The sequence below is a fragment of the Protopterus annectens genome, chromosome 14.part0 (genome assembly GCF_019279795.1).
Source record: "Protopterus annectens isolate FY-2018-M chromosome 14.part0, PAN1.0, whole genome shotgun sequence".
In the NCBI taxonomy this organism is placed as follows: Eukaryota; Metazoa; Chordata; order Ceratodontiformes; family Protopteridae; genus Protopterus; species Protopterus annectens.
The window spans coordinates 808349040-808370557 of NC_056748.1; the positions used below are offsets into that span (position 1 = coordinate 808349040).

The 21518-nt window shown below is 42.8% G+C and overlaps 1 protein-coding gene across 2 annotated transcripts in view; it reads left to right on the plus strand.

Annotated features, from left to right (window-relative positions):
- The window catches only part of WBP1L (WW domain binding protein 1 like), an 872089-nt gene that overhangs the window by 122779 nt on the left and 727792 nt on the right, over positions 1-21518 (plus strand). The window contains exon 2 of one of the 2 annotated variants that reach the window (XM_044056551.1): positions 18375-18473. The exons of the other annotated variant lie outside the window; for it this stretch is intronic. Coding sequence (XP_043912486.1) covers positions 18375-18473 — 99 coding nt within the window. The remainder of the gene's footprint in view (positions 1-18374; positions 18474-21518) is intronic. 2 annotated transcript variants of the gene reach the window in all.

Here is a 21518-nt window from a genome sequence, read left to right on the forward strand (position 1 = left end):
AGATTTCTTACAAGTTCAACCTCCAAGGTTTAGCAGGAATTGGCCCTCCAAGAATTGGTCCTTTCCGGACTCCTCTAAGGCACAAAGAGGCAGGAATAGGCGCTCCAGAGGCAGAAACCAATCCAGGGGTGCCTACAGGGGTCGCCAGTGGCAGGGTAACAACCAACGAGGCACGGATACAGCCACCACCACTACAACAACTCAATCACAGTGACTTGGCGGTGGCACCGCCTACCATGGAACAACTAGAAGCACCCTTAGGCGGAAAGCTAACATTATTTTCAAGAAACTGGCACTGCATTACAAGAGAAAAATGGATTTTGCAGACTATAGACAAAGGTTACAGGTTCCATTTCCATACACTACCAGGAAGAGAGGAATGCCAAACCTACCACCTTCTCAAAGGGCAGAAGCTCTAAAACAAATATCTCAATTATTAAGAATGCGAGCTGTGGAAAAGGTACCATTTATGGGGCAAGGGAAGGGATTTTACTCCAGGCTCTTCCTGGTACCAAGAAAAGAAAACAAATGGAGGCCTATTCTAGACCTGTCCGCTTTAAACACATTCCTCATTGTTCCAAAATTCAAAATGCTGACCCTACAGCAGCTTCTTCCCATGCTGGGCAAGGAGTCTTGGCTGGTAACTCTAGATCTCAAGGAGGCATACCTGCACGTCCCCATAAGACCAATTTGCAGAAGATACCTCAGATTTCTTGCAGGATCAGAGCATTATCAATTCTCAGCATTGCCCTTTGGCTTATCTACTGCGCCCAGAGTGTTCACGAAATGCCTGGCATCAGTAATCGCTCATTGCAGACTTCAGGGAATTCAAATCTATCCCTACCTGGACGACTGCCTGATACAAGCGGACAACAAAAACAAACTAACAGAAGACTTACAAAGAGTCATCTACCTGCTACAAGCCCTGGGATATACAGTCAATACAAAAAAGTCAAGGCTGATTCCATCCCAAAGAATGACCTTTCTGGGTGCAGAACTGGACACATCAAAACAAATGGCATTTCTAACTGCAGAAAAGAAAGAGCAACTTCCTCTCTACTTCTTGGCATTAACAAAGCAGAGCCATCTAACTGCAAGAAAAGTGCTACAAGCTCTAGGCTTCATGGCATCCTGCATAATACTGGTCCCTCATGCCAGGCTTCATATGAGAAAGCTACAGTGGTACCTAAAGAATTTGTGGTCTCAGCACAAGCACAGCTTAGAAACCAAAATTCCAATGATCCCATGCCTGAAGCAAGAGTTCTTATGGTGGGCTCAGGCCTGTCAATCGAACACAGGACTGCCCTTCTGCAAAAGTCAACCAAGACAAACCATCACGACAGATGCCTCAGACCTTGGATGGGGGGCACACATGATGGGCAAGTGCATTCAAGGCCTATGGACTCAAGACCAGCTGCATCTGCACATAAATCTAAAAGAAATGATGGCAGTAAAATTGGCAATCCAGGCATTCAGACCTCTTCTCCAAGAAGGCCAGTTGATGATAAGGACAGACAACACCACAGTTATGTGGTACATCAACAAACAGGGAGGCACACACTCATACCCTCTATGCCGGCTGGCACTGGACCTATGGGATGTGGCTCTGAGCTACAACATTCAGTTACAGGCAATTTATGTACCAGGGAAGGAAAACATTCTAGCAGACATATTAAGCAGAACTACAACAGATGCCCACGAATGGATGCTGCATCCGGACATTTTCAAAACCATCACAAGAGAATGGGGATTACCACAAATAGACTTGTTTGCATCCCCATTCAATCACCAGTTGAAGAAATTCTGCACAAGGACTTACCACCCACTTGCTTGGAAGGTGGACTCCCTATCCTTCAGTTGGAAAAGCCTAACAGCATACGCATTCCCACCACTTCCTTTGATGCACAAGGTGCTTCTCAAGATCAAAGAGGAACGTCCGAGGATCATTCTGATAGCCCCAGACTGGCCAAGACAACATTGGTATCCACTGCTGAAGAGCATGTCCCGGGAACAAATATGGACACTGCCCCTGATCCCATTACTGCTGACACAGAACAACTACAACATTCTGCATCCAAACCTAGAAACTCTGCAGCTAACTGCCTGGAACATTACATAACAGTAATTAACCCAAATTTATCCCAAAGGGTTAAAGACATAATCCTGGAGGCTCGTAGACCTTCAACAAGAAAGAATTATGCAGCAAAATGGAAAAGATATCTCATCTGGAGTACTGCAAAGGGGCAAGATGTGACACTGGTGAACATAGCCAACATCCTGGAGTACTTGGCGGAGCTCTTCCATACAGGCCTGTCCTATTCCTCCATCAAGATACATGCATCAGCTATTTCAGCAGAATACAGCTTGGATCCTCCTGTCTTCTCAAGATCCTCTGCTCAGACAGTTTCTGAGAGGAATTAAAAATGTAAAACCTCCCAGGAAACCTCCATTGCCAGCATGGGACTTGAACTTTGTGCTAGAAAAACTGACTCTACCTCCTTTCGAACCAGCAGCCACAGCAGAATTGCAATACTTATCCTGGAAGACTGCTTTCCTGCTGGCAATAACTTAAGCAAGAAGGGTCTCTGAACTACAGGCATTAATGGCAGTACAACCCTTCCTGATCTTCCATCAAGATAGAGTGTCCATGAGAACAAATCCTACATTTATGCCTAAGGTGGTATCCAGAGTCTCTTTAAATCAGGCTATCCACCTTCCTACATTCTTCCCCAATCCACAGAACAGGGGAGAAAAGCTCTTACATACCTTGGATGTACACAGACAATTACGCTACTACCTGGACAGGACAAAAAACAATAGAAAAACTGACCAGCTTCTGGTAGCATATGCAACAGGAAAAGAAGGAAAACCAATTTCTAAACAGACAATCTCCAAATGGATAGGAAATTGCATAAGATTTTGTTACTCCTACCATGGAAAGAAAACTCCAGAGAACATCAGGCCTCACTCCACAAGGGCTACAGCCACTACCACAGCTTTCTTACGAGGAGTGGCTACCAAGGACATTATAGAGGCTGCTACTTGGACCTCCGTGCATACATTTGCCAAGCATTATAACTTACCTCTATACTCTAGATCCCGTGCTGGTTTTGCCACTGCTGTTTTGCAAGGGATCCTGACTACACCATAATCTATTCTCATTTCCTCCTCCGCTAGTTTAGCTATGGTATTCTACCCATTTGTAAAGACTGCAGATGCATCCTTGAAGGACATAGTGCAGTTTTGTACCTACCATAAATGTAGATGTCCGAGAGGAATGCATCTGCAGTCAGGATTACCCACCCTCCTTCCCTCTGAGGTACTCCTAGGGTACTTACCAATCTTCAGCTAGCTTGTGGGGATCTATTATGGTGTATTTGTTTGTATATATGTACATACATGTTTATTTTGTGTGTTTGCTCTCTACTATTTGGAAACTTTGGCATTTATCCAAATTTAGCCATCCAAGAGGGCACCTGGCATCTGGGGCAAGAAACACTGAGGAAAATGGCGTCGGCTGATGCCTTTATACCCGAAGAACTGCCGCAATGACGTCGGGTGAAGTGCGACACCAGCCGAAGCCAGACCCAGACTTTGGAATCCGGCCGACCGAAGGGCTGCCTGACGACAGGACAACCCATTTGTAAAGACTGCAGATGCATTCCTCTCGGACATCTACATTTATGGTAGGTACAAAACTGTACTTTTTGATTCATTAGAGGCCTCCTGTAGAGCAGCAGTTACAGGATCTGTCATTAGAAGACATGCTTGGTTAAAAGAACATATGTTACCAGATCATGTTAAAGCAAAGCTTTTGGATGCACCTTTGCAGCAGGATGTGTTATTGAGTTAAGGCAGAAGAGGTATTAAAGAAAATGGAGGATAAGGCAAAATCTATGCAAACGGTGAAGGATTTCTTACAGGTTCAGCCTCCTCGATTTAGCAGAAATTGGCCAACAAAGATTTGGTCCTTTCCAGTTAGACCTCAAAGGGGCAGATACAGACGTCCAAGAGGTAGAGGTCAACCACAAGGTCCTTACAGGCCTCGACAATGGGGTGCATCAACCCAGAAAGAAGGGGAAGACAGGCCCCAACCTTATAAAAAACAGCCCAAATGACTTCCCACTACAGCTGCCAAACAGTTCTCTCTTGGCAGCCCCCTTGGGAGGAAAGCTGGCACTTTTCTATCACAATTGGCATATGATCACCAAAGACAAATGGGTTCTCAACATTGTATCTCAAGGTTACAGGTTCCACTTTCACACTCTGCCAAGGTTAAAAGGAATGCCAAATCTGCCACCAAATCAATGGGCAGAGGCTCAAAGACAAATTACAGCACTCATGGACATGAGAGCTATTCAAAAGGTACCAACACAGGAGCAAGGACAAGGATTTTACTCAACTCTTTCTGGTTCCCATAAAGGACAAAGCCTGGAGGCCCATTCTGGATCTTTCTTCTCTAAACACTTACTTGGATGTTCCAAAATTCAAAATGTTGACACTACAGCAGCTTCTTCCCATGCTGGGCAAGAAAGCTTGGCTCGTAACTTTGGACCTCAAGGAGGCATACCTGCATGTCCCTATCAGACAAAACTGCAGAAGATACCTCGGATTCATAGCTGGTTCAATGCACTACCAATTCTCTGCACTGCCCTTTGGCTTATCTACTGTGCCCAGGGTCTTCACAAAGTGCCTGGCACCAGTAATTGCATTTTGCAGACAGAAAGGAATTCATATTTATCCGTACCTGGACGACTGCCTGATTCAAGCAGAGAGCAAGGACATTCTTCTAAAGCATCTGCCATTTGTATAAATGTTATTAAGTTGCCTAGGGTACACAGTAAACGAAAAGAAGTCAAAACTAGTGCCCTCACAAGAGATCATATTCCTGGGTGCCAGCTTGAATACAATGGCCCAGATGGCTTATCTCACGCCAGACAAGCAAGGACAACTGACTCAATATTTTCAATTGCTGGCAACAGACCCAACTCCCTGCAAGAAAAGTTCTGCAGGCCTTGGGTTACATGGCAGCTTGCATACTACTTATTCCATATGCCAGACTGCATACGAGGAAACTACAATGGTACCTAAAGAGTGTCTGGTCTCAACACTGTCAAAATTTGGAAACAGTAATACCACTAATTCCTTGCCTTCAACAGGAGTTTTGATGGAAGGCTCAAGCTTGTCACCTCAACAAGGGACAGCCTTTCACTCAACCCACAGCCAGGCAAACACTGACAACAGATGCATCGGATTACGCCTGGGGAGCACACATGGCATTAAAATGTATTCAGGGCAAGTGGCCCGCAGAACAAAGGCATCTTCACATCAATCAAAAAGAGATGCTAGCTGTACAAAATGCCCTTATAGCTTTCAAGGACCTTCTGCATCCGGGACAACTACTACTAAAGACAGACACCACAGTTATGTGGTACATAAACAAGCAAGGGGGCACTCATTCTTATACCCTCTGCAGACAAGCCATGACCTTGTGGAACACAGCTGTAACTATCAAGTTCATCTGCAAGCACAATTCCTGCCAGGAGAGAAAAACACACTGGCAGACGACTTAAGCAGAAACATCATGGATCCGCATGAGTGGAAGTTACATCTACAAATATTCAGAATGATAACACAAAAATGGTGGAGCCCGGGCATAGATCTGTTTGCATCCCCAATGAACTGCCAGCTACAGAAATTCTGCACAAGGACTTACCACCCACAAGCATGGAAAGTGGATGCCCTCTCATTCAGCTGGAAAAACCTACAAGTATATGCTTTCCCACCACTGCCTCTCCTTCCAACCGTACTCATAAAACCCAGGCAAGAAGAGCCAAAGATGATCCGATTGCTCCAAACTGGCCACGTCAGTACTGGTACCCAATCTTAAAGAACTTGGCACAAGATCCACGCTGGATTTTGCCTCAAATCCCACATCTTCTGACTCAGCACAACAATCAGATACTTCACAGCCAGCTAAAGACTCTAAACCTGGCTGCATGGAAGATTCGTTAGTCAAGCAAGCAATGCCTCTCTCCAAAGCTGTTATGGATGTCATTCTGGAGGCCAGAAGGCCTAGCACCAGGAAAGCCTATTCGGATAAATGGAAGAGATTCTGTGCCTGGAACCAGGCTCACAGCCTTGACCCTCTTGTCCCAAATATTCCTCAGATACTACAATATTTAACTGAGATGCTGGACAAAGGCCTCTCCTTTTCATCCATCAAGATCCACGCCTCTGCCATCTCTGCTCATTACAACACGGACCCACCAATTTTTTCTAACCCCTTGCTAAAACAGTACCTAAGAGGGGCAAAAAACATAAGACCGCCCCGTAGAGCACCTACTCCAACTTGGGACCTCAACTTCGTGTTGGAAAAATTAACTTTACCTCCTTTTGAGCCATCTAACACAGCAGATTTAAAATGTCTCTTGGAAAACTGCTCTGCTCCTGGCAATAACCTCAGGACGAAGAGTTTCAGAATTACAGGCACTAATGGCAGTGGAACCTTTCATCATTTTCCACCAAGACAGGGTGTCTCTAAGAACAAACCCTACTTTTATGCCAAAGGTGGTATCAAGTGTGGCTCTAAACCAAACTATTCACTTGCCAGCTTTTTATCCAAACCCACAGAATAAAGGGGAGAGACTTCTGCATTCTTTGGACATACACAGGCAGTTACGCTTCTACTTGGACAAAACCATAGCTTTCAGAAAAACTGAGCAATTGTTGGTAGCATATGCTGCAGGAGCACAGGGAAAGGCCATTTCAAAACAGACCATTTCAAAATGGATAGGACACTGTATACATTTCTGCTATACACACCATGGGAAAACTGTACTTAACAGCATTAGATCTCATTCCACCAGGGCAACAGCCACTTCAACTGCCTGCCTAAGAGGAGTACCTACCAAGGACATTTTGGAAGCAGCAACTTGGAGTTCTGTACATACCTTCACCAAGCATTACCATCTGCCTCTTTACTCTAATTCCAGAGCTGGCTTTGCCACTGCAGTGCTGCAGGGCCTTATAGCCACCCCTAATACCTTATAGAACCAGCCACCCTACCTCAGCTTTGGGATTCTACCCAAGTGTAATGACTGCAGCAGTGTAACATGATGAACCTAGTATAGTTTTGTACCTACCATAAATGTAGATGTTCGAGTGTATACACTGCTGCAGTCCAGGTTACCCTCCCTCCTTCTCCTCTTACTTGCTGGTTACGTACCTATGTCTTCTACCCTTTACTACCTATGGGGAGTATTTGCTGGTAAATTAAAGTTGTTGATTGCTTTTCTTATGTATGTTTTATTAGCAATTTGCATTGCCTACCTATTTGGGGGCACCTGACATCTGGGGCAAGAAAATCTGAAGAAAATGGCGTCGGCTGCATCTTATATACCCCTGTCGCACTGACGTCAGGGAAGAAGCGACAGCAACCGATGCCAGACCAAAACGTTGGAACTCAGGCCGACTGAGGGGACCGCCTGACGGCAGGATAACCCAAGTGTAATGACTGCAGCAGTGTATGCACTCGAACATCTACATTTATGGTAGGTACAAAACTGTACTTTTCCATTTCTTCCTGTCCTCTGCATCTTGCTCTGTCACACCAACCACCTGCATGTCCTCTCTCACCACATCCATAAACCTTATCTTAGGCCTTCCTCTTTTCCCGTTACCTGGTAGCTTCATCCTTAGCATCTTTTTCCCCAATATACTCAGCATCCCTCCTCAGCACATGTCCAAACCAATGTAATCTTGCCTCTCTGGCTTTGTCTCCAAACCTTCTAACCTGGGCTGACCCTCTAATATACTTATTCCTAATCCTGTCCACCCTCGTCACACCCAGTGCAAATCTTAACATCTTTTAACTCTGTCACATCCAGCTCAAACTCCTGCCTTTTTGTCAGTGCCACTGTCTCCAACCCATATAACATAGCTGGTCTCACTACCCACTTGTAGACCTTACCCTTCACTCTCACAGGTACTCGTCTTTCACAAATCACTCCTGACACTCTTCTCCACCCACTCCATCCTGCCTGTACTCTCTTCTTCACCTCTCTACCACACTCACCATTACTCTGAACTATTGACCCCAAGTATTTAAACTCATCCACCTTCGCCACCTCTACTTCTTGCATCCTCACCGTTCTTCTATCCTCCCTCTCATTCGCACACATATATTCTTAGTCCTGCTGACCTTCATTCCTCTTCTGTCTAGAGCATATCTCCATCTCTCCAGGGTCTCCTCCACCTGTTCCCTACTCTCACTACAGATCACAATGTCATCTGCAAACATCATAGTCCATGGGGACTCCTGTCTGATCTTGTCTGTCAACCTGTCCATCACCATTGCAAATAAGAAAGGACTCAGAACTGATCCTTGATGTAACCCCACCTCCACCTTAAATGCATCGGTTATTCCCACCGCAGACCTTACCGCTGTCGCACTACCCTCGTACATATCCTGTACCACTCTTACATACTTCTCTGACACTCCTGACTTCCTCATACAGTACCACAACTCCTCTGTAGGCACCCTGTCATATGCTTTCTCTAAGTCTACAAAAACACAATGCAACTCCTTCTGACATTCTCTGTACTTCTCCATCAACACTCTCAGAGCAAACATTGCATCTGTAGTGCTCTTTCCCGGCATGAAACCATACTGCTGTTCACTAATCATCACGTCCATTCTCAGCCTAGCTTCCACTACTCTTTCCCATAACTTCATGCTGTGACTGATCAGTTTAATCCCTCTGTAGTTACTACAGCTCTGCACATCACCCTTATTCTTAAAAATCGGTACCAAAACACTTTTTCTCCATTCCTCAGGCATCCTCTCACTTTCTAAGATTTCATTAAACAATCTGGTTAAAAACTCCACTGCAATTTCACCTAAACACCTCCATGCTTCCACAGGTATGTCATCTGGCCCAACAGCCTTTCCATTCTTCATTTTCTTCATAGCTATCCTTACTTCCTCCTTGCTAATCCATTGTACTTCATGATTCACTATCCCTACATCATCCAACCTTCTCTCCCTCTCATTCTCTTCATTCATCAACCCCTCAAAGTACTCTTTCCATCTCCTCAACATACTCTCCTCGCTTGTGAGTATGTTTCCCTCATTATCCTTTATCACCTTTACCTGCTGCACATCTTTCCTAGCTCGGTCCCTCTGTCTAGCCAATTAGTTCAGGTCCTTTTCTCCCTCCTTAGTGTCCAATCTTTCATACAACTCTTCATATACCTTATACTTAGCCTTCGCCACCTCTCTCTTTGCCATGCACCTCATCTCCTTATACTCCTGTCTACTTTCTTCATCTCTCTGACAGTCCCACTTCTTCTTTGCCAACCTCTTAGCCTGTATACTCTTCTGTACTTCCTCATTCCACCACCTTGTTTCCTTGTCGTCCTTCCTCTGTCCCGATGTGATACCAAGCACCTTTCTAGCCGTCTCCCTTACTTGCTCTGCTGTAGTTACCCAGCTATTTGGTAACTCTTCACTGCCACCTAGTGCCTGTCTTAACTCATCCCTGAACTCCACCTCACAAGTATCCTTTTTCAATTTCCACCATTTGATCCTTGGTGCTGTCCTCACACTCCTCCTCCTCTTCTTGATCACCAACGTCATCCTACAAACCACCATCCTATGCTGCCTAACTACACTTTTTTCGGTCACCACTTTACAGTCTCCAATCTCCTTCAAACTGGCCCTCCTACATAAGATATAATCCACCTGTGTGCATCCTCCTCCACTCTTGTATGTCACCCTATGCTCCTCCCTCTTGTTAAAATACGTATTTATCACAGCCATGTCCATCCTTTTTGTAAAATCCACTACCATCTGACCTTCTGCATTCCTTTGTTTAACACCATACCTACCCATCACTTCCTCATTCCCTCTGTTCCTTTCACCAACATGCTCATTGAAATCTGCTCCAATCACCACTCTCTCACCCTTGGGTACAGTCATCACCACTTCATCCAATTCACTCCAACATTTTTCTTTCTCATCCATTGCACACCCAACTTGTGGAGCATATGCACTAACAACATTCATCATTACACCATCAATTTCCAGCTTCATAAACATCACTCTATCCGACACTCTTTTCACCTCCAAAACACTCTTCGCATACGGTTCCTTCAGAATAACTCCTACGCCATTTCTCCTCCCATCCACACCATGATAAATCAATTTTAACCCACCTCCGATACACCTAGCCTTACTCCCCTTCCATCTGGTCTCTTGCACACACAATATACCAACCTTCCTTCTGTCCATTATAGCAGCTAGCTCTCTTCCTATACCAGTCATACTGCCAACATTCAAAGTTCCGACCCTCACTACCACAGTCTTAGCCTTTCTCCTCTCTTCCTGCCTTCGGCCATGCCTTCCGCCTCTTCTCCTCCTTCGGTCAGCAGTAGCCCAATTTCTGCCAGCACCCTGTTGGCTAACAGTACTGGTGGCGGTCGTTGTTAACCCAGGCCTCGACCAGTCCGGTATGGAAATATTTGCTGGTGACTGCATGAAATGATTTGGTGAAGTTTTACACCGGATGTCCTTCCTGACGCAACCCTCCCCATTTATCTGGGCTTGGGACCGACACAAAGAAATGCACTGGCTTGGACTAAATTAATTCTTTCCAGATGAAAAGTTGTAGCTAGTCACAGTGCAGTCCCTCTTTGTGTCCGAAGGAGACTGGGTATGCTTTTAGGACCTCAAGACACTTAGTTGCTCATAAGGATTGCAAAAGAGTCCAGGAAGTTTCTGTGCTTTCTGGTAGGAAGCAGTTATTTAGTTTTAGGCTACTGCCTTCGCCACTAGGATGTTTACCAACTGTATGTCCAGTGTCGCAAGGAGCTAAGATGTTTCGTTAGCAGGGTAACAAGTTCCTGGATACACTGATTCTAGAGAAGCTAGTTGCAACATGAGTCTTTGTTTCTTGAATTATTCGGGTCCGTGAAGTACCAGTGAACACTGCAAAGTCCCAAATGGGACCATCACACATTCATATTCAAGTGGTGCAAGCTTTGCTGTATTCTGCAAGGCTTGTATCCCTTTTTACAGGATTTCTCCCATTTACTAAGCAGTTTCAGCTCAGCCAGTCTCTTTTATCAACTGTTTGCCTTGGAAAGAAGTTTACTTAGTGCTACATGTAGGTTATACAGTGGATACTAGAAGTACAGCCCACTTACCCAGTAAAAATCAGAAAGTTCCAAGGCACGCAGGATGCATTTGCACTGATGGCCTCATCTGCCTGAGTAAAACTGGGGATAAGTTCCTTTTCATCTCCCCATTCCTGTAGTGTGCATCAATATGTGCACCTCTGCCCAAAGGTGGGAGGCATTATCAAGGGCAGTGAGTGGGCAGAATAGAGGCTTTTCTGCACATCTTATTTTGGAGTTGAGAGCAACCCTCTTCTGTCTGCAAGTCTTTTGCGGACACTTCTGTGCATTGAAATTGCCATCTATGCTGACAGTATGGCTGTGTTGAGGTATTGCAGGGTGGCAATCCTTCCAGTCTCCTGTGTCGAGAAGCCATGAGAATGTGGAAAATGGATTGTGGCTCACTTCGTGATGTCATCTGATGTTCTGTGCTGCCTAACTGGCTTCTCCAGGAAGCATAGTCACTACTTACTGATGCTGTGAGGGCAAGTCCCTCAGTTTCTAAGTATTGAGGAGGCTCTCTTCACTGACTGCCTTGCTGCTGCTACCTCTTTTCATCCTCAACCAACACCAAATGCAGCTTCCACTTCCAAATCCCCCACCTGCAGAAATGGCCCAAGGATGCCCTTATCCAAGATTGTCACCCTGAATTTCTCTGAACCTTTCTTTCCATTTCCCTTGATCTTGATATTCATTCAAAAAACCTAGCAGAATAAAGCCAAAGTCATTCTCCTAGCTCTATTCTATCTTCAGCAAATGTGATTACTTCTACCTTGGCATCCTCTGTTGATGAAACATCTACAGCTGAAGTCCTCCTTCAGTGCCTTTTTGACTCCTGTCAGGCAAGCTTCACTTGGGCTTTCAATCTTTATCTTAATTCATGGTCACTCCACTTTGTAATGACAAAGGATGCTACATCCCCTCCTGGGGTCATCCAGATCCTCACTTTTTCCAAGACCCAATATAGGAAAAAAACACAACAATGTGTGTGTTGCATTCTGTATCTATATACATACATATACACACAATGAATCGACACATTTCATCATTTGGGCTGATCTGCCAGCTGTTTTAGATTACTCTTCCAGATTTTGACAAGATCTCTACTTGTCCCTTAAAATTCACCTTGCTGCCCTTTCCAGTTTCTGCTAGGGACTTCGTAAGTCTTATTCTCTTGCTTCCTTATAGGTCTGCAAAGTCCTTTTTTTAGGAATACATTACAAATAAGCCCTCTGTTCATGGACGCTGTGGCTGAGTAGTGTAGGTAGGATGGGGTGTAAGGGGCAACGGCCCTGGGTGCAAAGTGTTGGGGAGGGTTCGCTCGGCCGATCCTGATGTTTCAATGCAGTATTGCATTTGTGGTCAAACCTGAGCAATGTAGTGCTCCTCTGTGTGGGGTACAAGCTGTAGCAGCTGTGTGCTACAGTTTAAAAGAAGTAATATATATGCATATGTTGTATACCCACATACATTTGTACACATTATATAATATATATAATTTATTTAATCAAATGTGAAGGAGGGGTGGGTCTGGGTGCAGAAATTAGACTTAATTGGCTTCTGCATATTTATTGTTTTGCTCTTCCAGTGTCATTGGTGTGGTAGTAGAAGGAGCAAACTCTCCTTTTTTTTTTTTTTTTTTTTTTTGTTTTTTTTTTTTCGCTCTTCACGTGGAGTCGGGGGTTGGCCATGTGTTGTGTGTACAGGATGCCACTTGGCATCCTGGACTTTACAGAAGTAATTCCCCCCCCCCCTCTTCCCTTAAAGAATTGAGAGACTGGGGAGCTGGTTGACCTAAGTACGCCTCAGATGACACTAACTTTACCATCCTTTTGAGCCTGTATCCAAAGCCATTCTGAAATGTTTTAGCTTTACTTTTTCTTGTAGCCATAGTCTTCAAAAAGAATTTCTGATTTAAAGGCTTTGTTTGTCACACCTCCTTACTTTGTTTTGCAAGGGCACTAGCTTTATGAAAAGCAATCATTTCCTCATGTCAAAGGTAGCCATTGAAACAGATTTGAATCTATTTATAAATTTACTTTTGCTATTTCACAAGTATTCTAACAGTTGGGAGCACCTTTTTTTACTGTCCGACTGTAGATAGACAAGTCGGATTTTATATAGTCCGAGCCAAATTCATATGAAAAGATTATCTGTTGTCTTTCATTTTATGCTCACAGACTAGGTCTTGGTGTCCAAGGTCAGTTTATCCAGATGGCTGTGACTGTAACCCATTTTACAAAAAAATGATCCATGTCTATCCTCTTGGACAATCCTACCCTTTCTTCCTGTGTTAGGTGGTGGGGCATGATACCTGTATAGCTAGCAAATGAGTGTGTGCATACTAATGTATGATTATTTATGAAAGTGTGAAATGAGGCAGGCAGATTCAAGCAGAAGCACACCAGACGAATAAAATCCTTAACGCGATTTTATTACAATGCAAGTTAAAACAGCGTTTTCGCTACTCAAAAAAGGTAGCTTCTTCAGAGTGGATACCAAAAAAGCCACAATTTATAACATATAACAAGTGATTACATCACTTCCTGCCAACAATGATGGATTTAAGGCAGTATTATCAACAAAAAATGAAAAGTACGCTCTGTTAATATGAAATAGCAATGTCAGCAGTTAAAAGCAAAAAAAGTTAAAGCATCAAAACTAACAAAATGTGTGTATGTATATATTACATAAATAATAACAAAAACCTCTTAAAGCAAGTAAAATAAAATTTACTAATATTGTAAAACACACATAAGTGGTAGGTAAATAAGGCAAGTGATCCTACTAGTGTATGTTTTTCAACTCGCTCAGTCTAAACTGCCGTGAAAGGGTAAGCCCATAAACACCAGCAAACATGTAAGAAATGTGTTGTAAGTGTAAAAATAGAGGGGCAAAGACCCTTTTGGGTAAAAGGCAGTAGATCCACTAAAAAACAGAACAAAATATTCTCACATGTCACAAATCAAAAGCAAAATTTTTACAAAAGTAATAAAAGGACCTAATAATAAACAATAATATTGTACCGACAAATAGAAAATAGATGTTGGTACACTCAAAAAAGGGTCAAACCAACCCTAAAAGGTAATAATAAAAAAATTAAAGTTATTATAAAATTAGAATAGTAGAACAGTTTAAACTCCAAAGAGGCTACCTCAAATATGATTTGTATTTTAAATGTGCAGAAATGTTACAACTGTCATTAAGACCTGGTGAGTTAAACGCATCTAGTTTGAGCTGCCATAACAATTCACAGTTTTCTAAAATAATGGAAGTCGGTCCACCTCTGATGGAGTCAGCAATGTGGTCTATACCCATGAATGAAAAAGAGTGACCTGGACTGCTTACTACATGTTTTGCCAAAGCGTTCTCACAGTTCTGGTTTCTAATGGCATAGTTATGCTGGTAAATGCGGTCTTTGAATCTTCTGTCTGTTTTGCCGACATAATATGCTGTACAGCAAGAACAGAACGCTATGTATACTATCGATTTGGTATTACAAGTGATCCTATGAAAAATGTCGAATTTTCTATCTCTAATAGAGAATGAACTGCCATTCCTAATGTAATGACAATAAGTACAAAGACCGCATGCATAGCACCCTTTATTTCTATTCTGCATATCATAACTAGGGTGCTTCTGTAAAAGTTCCTTTAAATTAGGACCCCTTTTGTAAACAGTCCGGGGTTTTTCTCCTAATTTCTCAGCCATAGATGGAGTACTAGAAATGAAAAACCAATTCTTATTCATGATTTCTTGTATTGAACTGGAGTTGATGTTAAAGGCAGTAATAAAACTACATGGGTAATGAGATGGACAAACCACTTCAACAGAATTGGCCATCGTCTGCCTAGATGTAGAAAATTGGGTTTCAGATCGAATAAACGAATCAGCATCAACATTACGAGAGCTAGTAAGAATGGGGTTGAAAAAACCATTAGTTTTCTTGCATTCCACCTCATGGATCAAGTCGTCAATTAACTGGATGGGGTATCCACGATTTAGAAATAGGTTTTTTAGAAATGTACATTCAGCTAAAAAATCTGAGTGATCAGTACTCATTCGAACTGCCCTCACTAGCTGCCCCTTAACTATGGCTCTTTTAAGCTTGTAAGGATGTGCACTAGAAAAGTGCAGAAAAGAATTTACATAGGTTTTCTTCCTATAAATGACAGATTTTAATTTACTAGACATGGGGTCCCTAGTCAACCTAACATCAAGGTAGTCGATGGCATCCATGGCAAAATTATGGGTGAATTTGAGGAAAGTTGTAGTCTAATTCAAGAAGTTAACGAACTCTGTAGCCCGATCAGATTTACCCTTAAAAAGGATAAACATATCGTCAAGAAAGCGTGTATAAAACACGAGCTCATTCTTCCACTCATTGTTATTTAAAATAAAATGTTTCTCCCAATAAGCCATAAATAGGTTGGCTACGGAGGCCCCACATGGAGACCCCATCGCCACACCTTGTTTTTGGATGTACAAGTCCTTTTCAAAAAGGAAGAAGTTAGAGGATAATACAATATCCAAAAGTTCCGTGATGTTCATGATATCATTTTTTGAAGCACCCAAGTCAGTTAGAAGCAAGTCAATCCATTCCACTGCCTCCTGGTGTGGAATGGAAGTGTACAGATCCACAACATCAATTGTAAGGAAATTGATGTTGTGATCTATGTTGGTCTCATTCAAGTTGGTCAAAAAAGACCAGGAGTCCTTGCAAATACTCGGGATGCGTTCCAAGTAGGAAGAGAGCAATGAATCGATGTATTTAGAACAGGGATATGACTGTGAGGCTCTCCCATCAATCAAGGCACGCATCGGTGGGTCATTTAGGTTTTTGTGCACCTTAGGGATGCCGAACATTACCGGCACCCTAGGGTGCAAGATGTCTATGTAGTTGAAGGTGTCCACGTCAATTCTCCCTTGGATGAATAAATCTCTAAAATACCCCCTGATTCTGTTGGAGGTTGTATTCAACTGGTTTAGTGTGGTAGATTCATAAGCTGGGGAGTTTAGAACCTTGTACATTCTCTCTACATAGTCCATGTGTTCTAATATTACCAAACCGCCCCCTTTGTCCGGCTTGATGATTCTAACAGAGGTAGCCCGTATGTTATTAAGAGCGGCCAGCTGTTCCCTCGTGATATTAAATTGGCTGGCCTTAGCTGTAAAAGTATTGCTCATGTGTCTAATGTCTATTTCACATGCGTATTCAAACATTTTCAATACCACATGTAAAGGTGGATTAAAGACACTAGGAAGCTTTAATTTAACAGGCTCAGTCATTGTAGAGTCGTAAAACAATAGTTTCAGATTTAATTTTCTGACATAACATTTTAAATCTAAGAGAACTCTGGCCACATCACATTGCCTACTTGGAACAAAAGTATTACCTAAAGCCAAAAGTTCTACTAACTCGGACTCAAGTGAGAGAGTAGAAAAATTGTATATAACAAAGTCTCCTTTAACATTTGTTATGATAGTAGGGGCAGTTGTAGTTGGGCTATCGTCCTCAAAGATTAGTGGGTCCAGTTCTTGTTCCCCCTCCGAGTTCGGCTGTTCTGTTCCCCTAAAAAAGTAGAAGCAGGTTGCTGTTTACTGTTATTAGCTTTATTAGTGTTATCACCCGAAGGACAATCTTTATTCAGTTGTTTATTTTTGTTTCTGTTACTTCTCCTAGGGCCATTATGATTATCAGTGGTAGGAGAAGCAGAATGTGAATTTGGAAAACGGTCAGAGTCCTGCCATTCTATATCATCAGAATGGGCTTCCTTCCTTTTCTCGTGCTGTATGGGACTTAGCTTAGGATAGGCTTTATCAGTTGAATACGCATGCCTATCTCTGTACAATTTTTTTGATTTATTAGACTTGATTTTAACTAGATAGGTGTCTATACTTGAGAAGATACGTGCATAATCAAACTTAAGTTTGTTAAAGGAATCACTTAACTTGATCTCCTCATCCAGTGCACATACCTCTCTAGTCAAATCAGCTATACACATTGAATAGTATTTTACAATTAGTTCCATAAGTTGTATGCCCTGTCTTTGGAACAACTCTTTTAATTCAACAAGAAACACATTATTAACAATTAAATTAGAAGGAGAAAAACAATTTCTAAGGCCTTTTGGAACCAGGCCCTCCTCTAAACATTGCTTAAAATAAGCTACTTCTAGTTGTAGCTTACGAAGCTTAAAAGTTTTAGCATCTAATGATTTCAATTTGTCCGTAACTGTCTCTTGACTGTCAGAAGCCTGGGGAACATCAGGCACCGGCGAAACATCATTTATGAAAGTGTGTAAATAGACGATGCTTTGTACAGTATTCCTGGTGACCGTACCTCTCAACCTCTTGGAGCAAGAAATTTGGACAAAGCCACAAACAGTGAGGTGACAAAGGCCCAAAAATAGGGACACATTTTAAATATTGCTCTTACAAACTTAGAAAGTTGGTAGAATAACAGGTTTTGCATTAGCATGAATTTTTGGAAGGATATAAAGTCAGAAACTCAAATGTCTCATTATTTTCTGATTTCAACTTTCAATGATTGGCCAGAAAGTATGAGAAAAATACCAAAAATGAGACAAAAATCTGGACTTCCTGGGAAAATCTGTACATTTGACAAGTGTTATGTGGTGGCTGTTTTCCACTGTTCATTCATTTTACCTCCCATTCAAAGAAGGCAGTGCAGTGTATAGTTTTTCACTTGTCAGGAAAAACCCAATTCATTGAGCAGGCAGCTACTAATTGTGTGTGTGTGTGTGTGTGTGTGTGTGTGTGTGTGTGTGTGTGTGTGTGTGTGTGTGTGTGTGTGTGTGTGTGTGTGTGTGTGTGTGTGTGCATCGGGGAGGGCAAACCCCCCCCCCCCCGGGTCACAAAGCAGAGGTAGGCTGTAAAATCAGTCTGTGATTGCTCCTTCAAGGTGGGCTTGATGGATTGTTTATTTGAAAATTGACCTAATCAAAAGAATACCAAGACTGGCATTAGGATTGATAAAGAATACGTTTGTTAATTACTATTGGTGGACTTTAGTCTACTGTGTTTTAAAGTGTACATGGTACTTTTGAACTTGCATTATGATCATGATGTCATCACATAGCTTGCGTATGTATTTATACCTCCAGGAGCTTCGACTGTTAAGAGAAATATAAAATCTCCATTGTCTTTTAAACCTTTCAGTATTTTCTCCACAGGACTTTCAAAATGCACTTCCTCAGAGCAGCCCTGCAGGAGTCACACCTCTCAAGCCTGTCCTATCTGAGAAGTATGTGGACAAAGGATTTCCCAGTCAGGTTAGTGCACATACTATTTTGGCAAGCTCGTTCCTTGTCTGGTCACGTGTTTTTTCTCAAATTCTTGTCAATCCAGTTCATCCATTTTAATCTAGTACATTTATAGCCTTATGTAAGCCGCAGTGGTGCAGCGGTAGCGTTGTTGCCTCACAACAAGAGGTTCTCTCGTTCGATTCTCGGCTGGAGCGCCTTCTGTGTGGAGTCTGCATGTCCTCCCCACGGTCGAGTGGCGTTCGAAAGACATGCGTAGAATGGGGGTGCCTTCGTTGAAGGTTGGGCGTCGAGCTGGCACCTGTAAAAAAATCTACTGCCAATCATTAGCGGACCGGAGTTCTGCTGTTGCGACCCCTAACCGGGAAAAGCCAAAAGAAGAACAACATTTATAGGCCTTGTATCATTGGAGTGTGTTTGCCAAATGTACATGTGTATCAAATAAGAAATAAGGGATCTAGGGACCCAAGTAGATAGTCAGCTTTCCTTTGATAACCATGTTGCCAAAGTGGTTAGAAAATCCTTCTATATGACCCATCTGATCACAAAAGGGTTCGCATCAAGATCTAAGGATGTAATGGTGCCCCTCTACTCTTCCCTCATCAGACCCATTATTGAGTACAATGCACCAATTGGAATGTACCTGGCTAGACATCTCCAGCAGCTGGAGAGACCACAGAGTTACCTAACCAAGAGGATTACTGGCCTCAAACAGTTGCCCTATGCAGCACGATTGAAAAAGCTAAGACTGTTCTCTGTTGCATACCGCTTTCTCAGAGGCGATCTCTGTCTAACGTACAGAGCCATGTCCAACCCAGAATTGTTGAACATGCTCCATCTTAGCAAAACCAAATCTACTCGAGCTACACGCTCTAGGGATATAAACCTCAACACAACAATGAATAGAACATGCTGGAGGCATAGATTCCCTTCGCAGAGACTTCCCTTACTATGGAACAGGGTCCCAATCTACATAAGACAGAGCCCCTCACTATCACTCTTCAAGAGGAACCTTGATGAGTGGATGGGTAACAGAAATTTCACACCGGGGATCACACCAACAGCACTACTAGATAGGGGCCAAGGGTACTAGCTGCTAGTACAAGGGTCTAGTGAACTACTAAAGGGGCGGTGAATACCGCACAACGTGGCTGGGCTAATATATGCCTTTGGGCAGATAGCCCAGTACCAACCTATGAACCTATAAATGGCACTAAAATTACCAAGGATCAAAAATGACCCTTCTGAAGTAGATTGTGAACCCCATCTCTGTTTGAATTTATGGGGAATGTGTAACTTAGTGGGAAAAATATAGTTTTATAAGCAGTTAATTACGTCTTTTACATCCACTCAAGTCTTAGTCACTCAGCCTCATACCCATGTTATCATTTTTGAGTACGGCTTAACCACTATTACCGAACAATTGTGCACTCTTTAGTAGTGAAACTTTATAAAAGTTTGCTCTTATTTCTGCTACTATTCACCATTGGAATTTTTCTGTCACACTTTTTTCATTCTCACCGCAAGATCATTTTGCTTCATTCATTTTCAGAAACGCATCTGATGTTCTTCGTGTTTCACTGTTGCAGTCATTACATTTGGGTTATCTGCTTGCAGGTTGCCCTCCGTCGGCCTGATTAACAAAGTTTTGGGTCCTGCGTTGGTTGCTGTCCCTTCTCCCATGACGTCAGGTCATCAGGGGAATAAAACATGCAGCCGACGCCATTACATCAGTCTTTCTTGCCGTGCGGTGCCCAAAGCAGAAGCAGTTCGCAAGTGCCAGTCGGCCGACTCCTGAAATTTTTGTTTTCGAGTTTCAGAACCGAAGTCTTCAACTAAAGCTAAGTACCCCGTTGGGAAAACTTTTTCTTGCTCCTTACCGATGTCAGTAAAAGTTAATAATTGCATTACTTATGGAAAGCAAATACCTCATAAAGATTTTCATTCGTACTGTATTCCGTGCCTAGGCCCTGGCCACGACGTTACCTTGCTGTCGGTTTTGTGCTTTATTTAATCAGCGCACTTAGGGATTTCCTTCTCCTACCTCTGTATAGGCCTTTAGCTATTCCTCCTGTACTAGACATTGTTGATGATGCTTTCTCAGAATCTAGTTTGGCCCCTGATTCCCTGCCTCCTGCTCTCAGAAAACCTGACAGATACTACAGGGTCCCCGAGTCCCACAAGTTCCTTTTCAAAAATCCTATTGCAGATCCAGAGACTATTTCACAGGGGCCCAAGGGCATTAAGGCTTCTACTGCTAAAAATCCTACCCCTTCTGATAGAGACTCCAGGGTGCTGGATAGATGGGGTAAGCAGGTTTACACTTCTGCAACCTTGGCCATTAGGGCTTTAAACTGCCAGTTTCGTATGTTAAAATATCAGCAACATATTATTGGACTGCTTAAACAGAAAATGATGTTGATTCCTGACTTTATGGAAAATAAAGAATTACAGGTTTTAATGCATTCTGCCGAACAAGTTGGAAAACATACTTTGCAATGTGGTTTTGATTCATTAGAGGCCTCTTGCAGGGCTGCTGTTACTGGGTCTGTGCTCAGAAGGCATGCTTGGCTTAAGGGGCAATCTTTGCATGATCATGTTAAAGCTAAATTGTTGGATGCTCCTTTAAATCACGACTGCCTGTTTGGCAACAAGGCTGAGGAAGTTCTTAAAAAGATGGAAGATTAAGCTAAATCTATGCAAACTGTTAAAGATTTTTTTTAGAAGTTCAACCTCCTACATTTAGTAGGCACTGGCCCTCTAAGAATTGGACCTTTCCAGCACCTTTCAGGTCTTCTCAAACCAAACCCAGACACAGCAAAAACCCCAGGTTTCAGTCCCAGGGGGCTCACAGAACTAAGCAGTGGGGAGCCTCCACTTCCAAGTCTAGGAATAATAAGACTCCCCCTATGGTAAAGTGTCTCAATGACTTCCTTTTAAAATTTCCAAGCACTTCTCATCTGACTGCCCCTTTGGGGGGAAAGATTGCTCTTCATGCAAAGAATTGGGAACTCATTACCCAGGACAAATGGATTTTTAAATATAGTGTCCCAG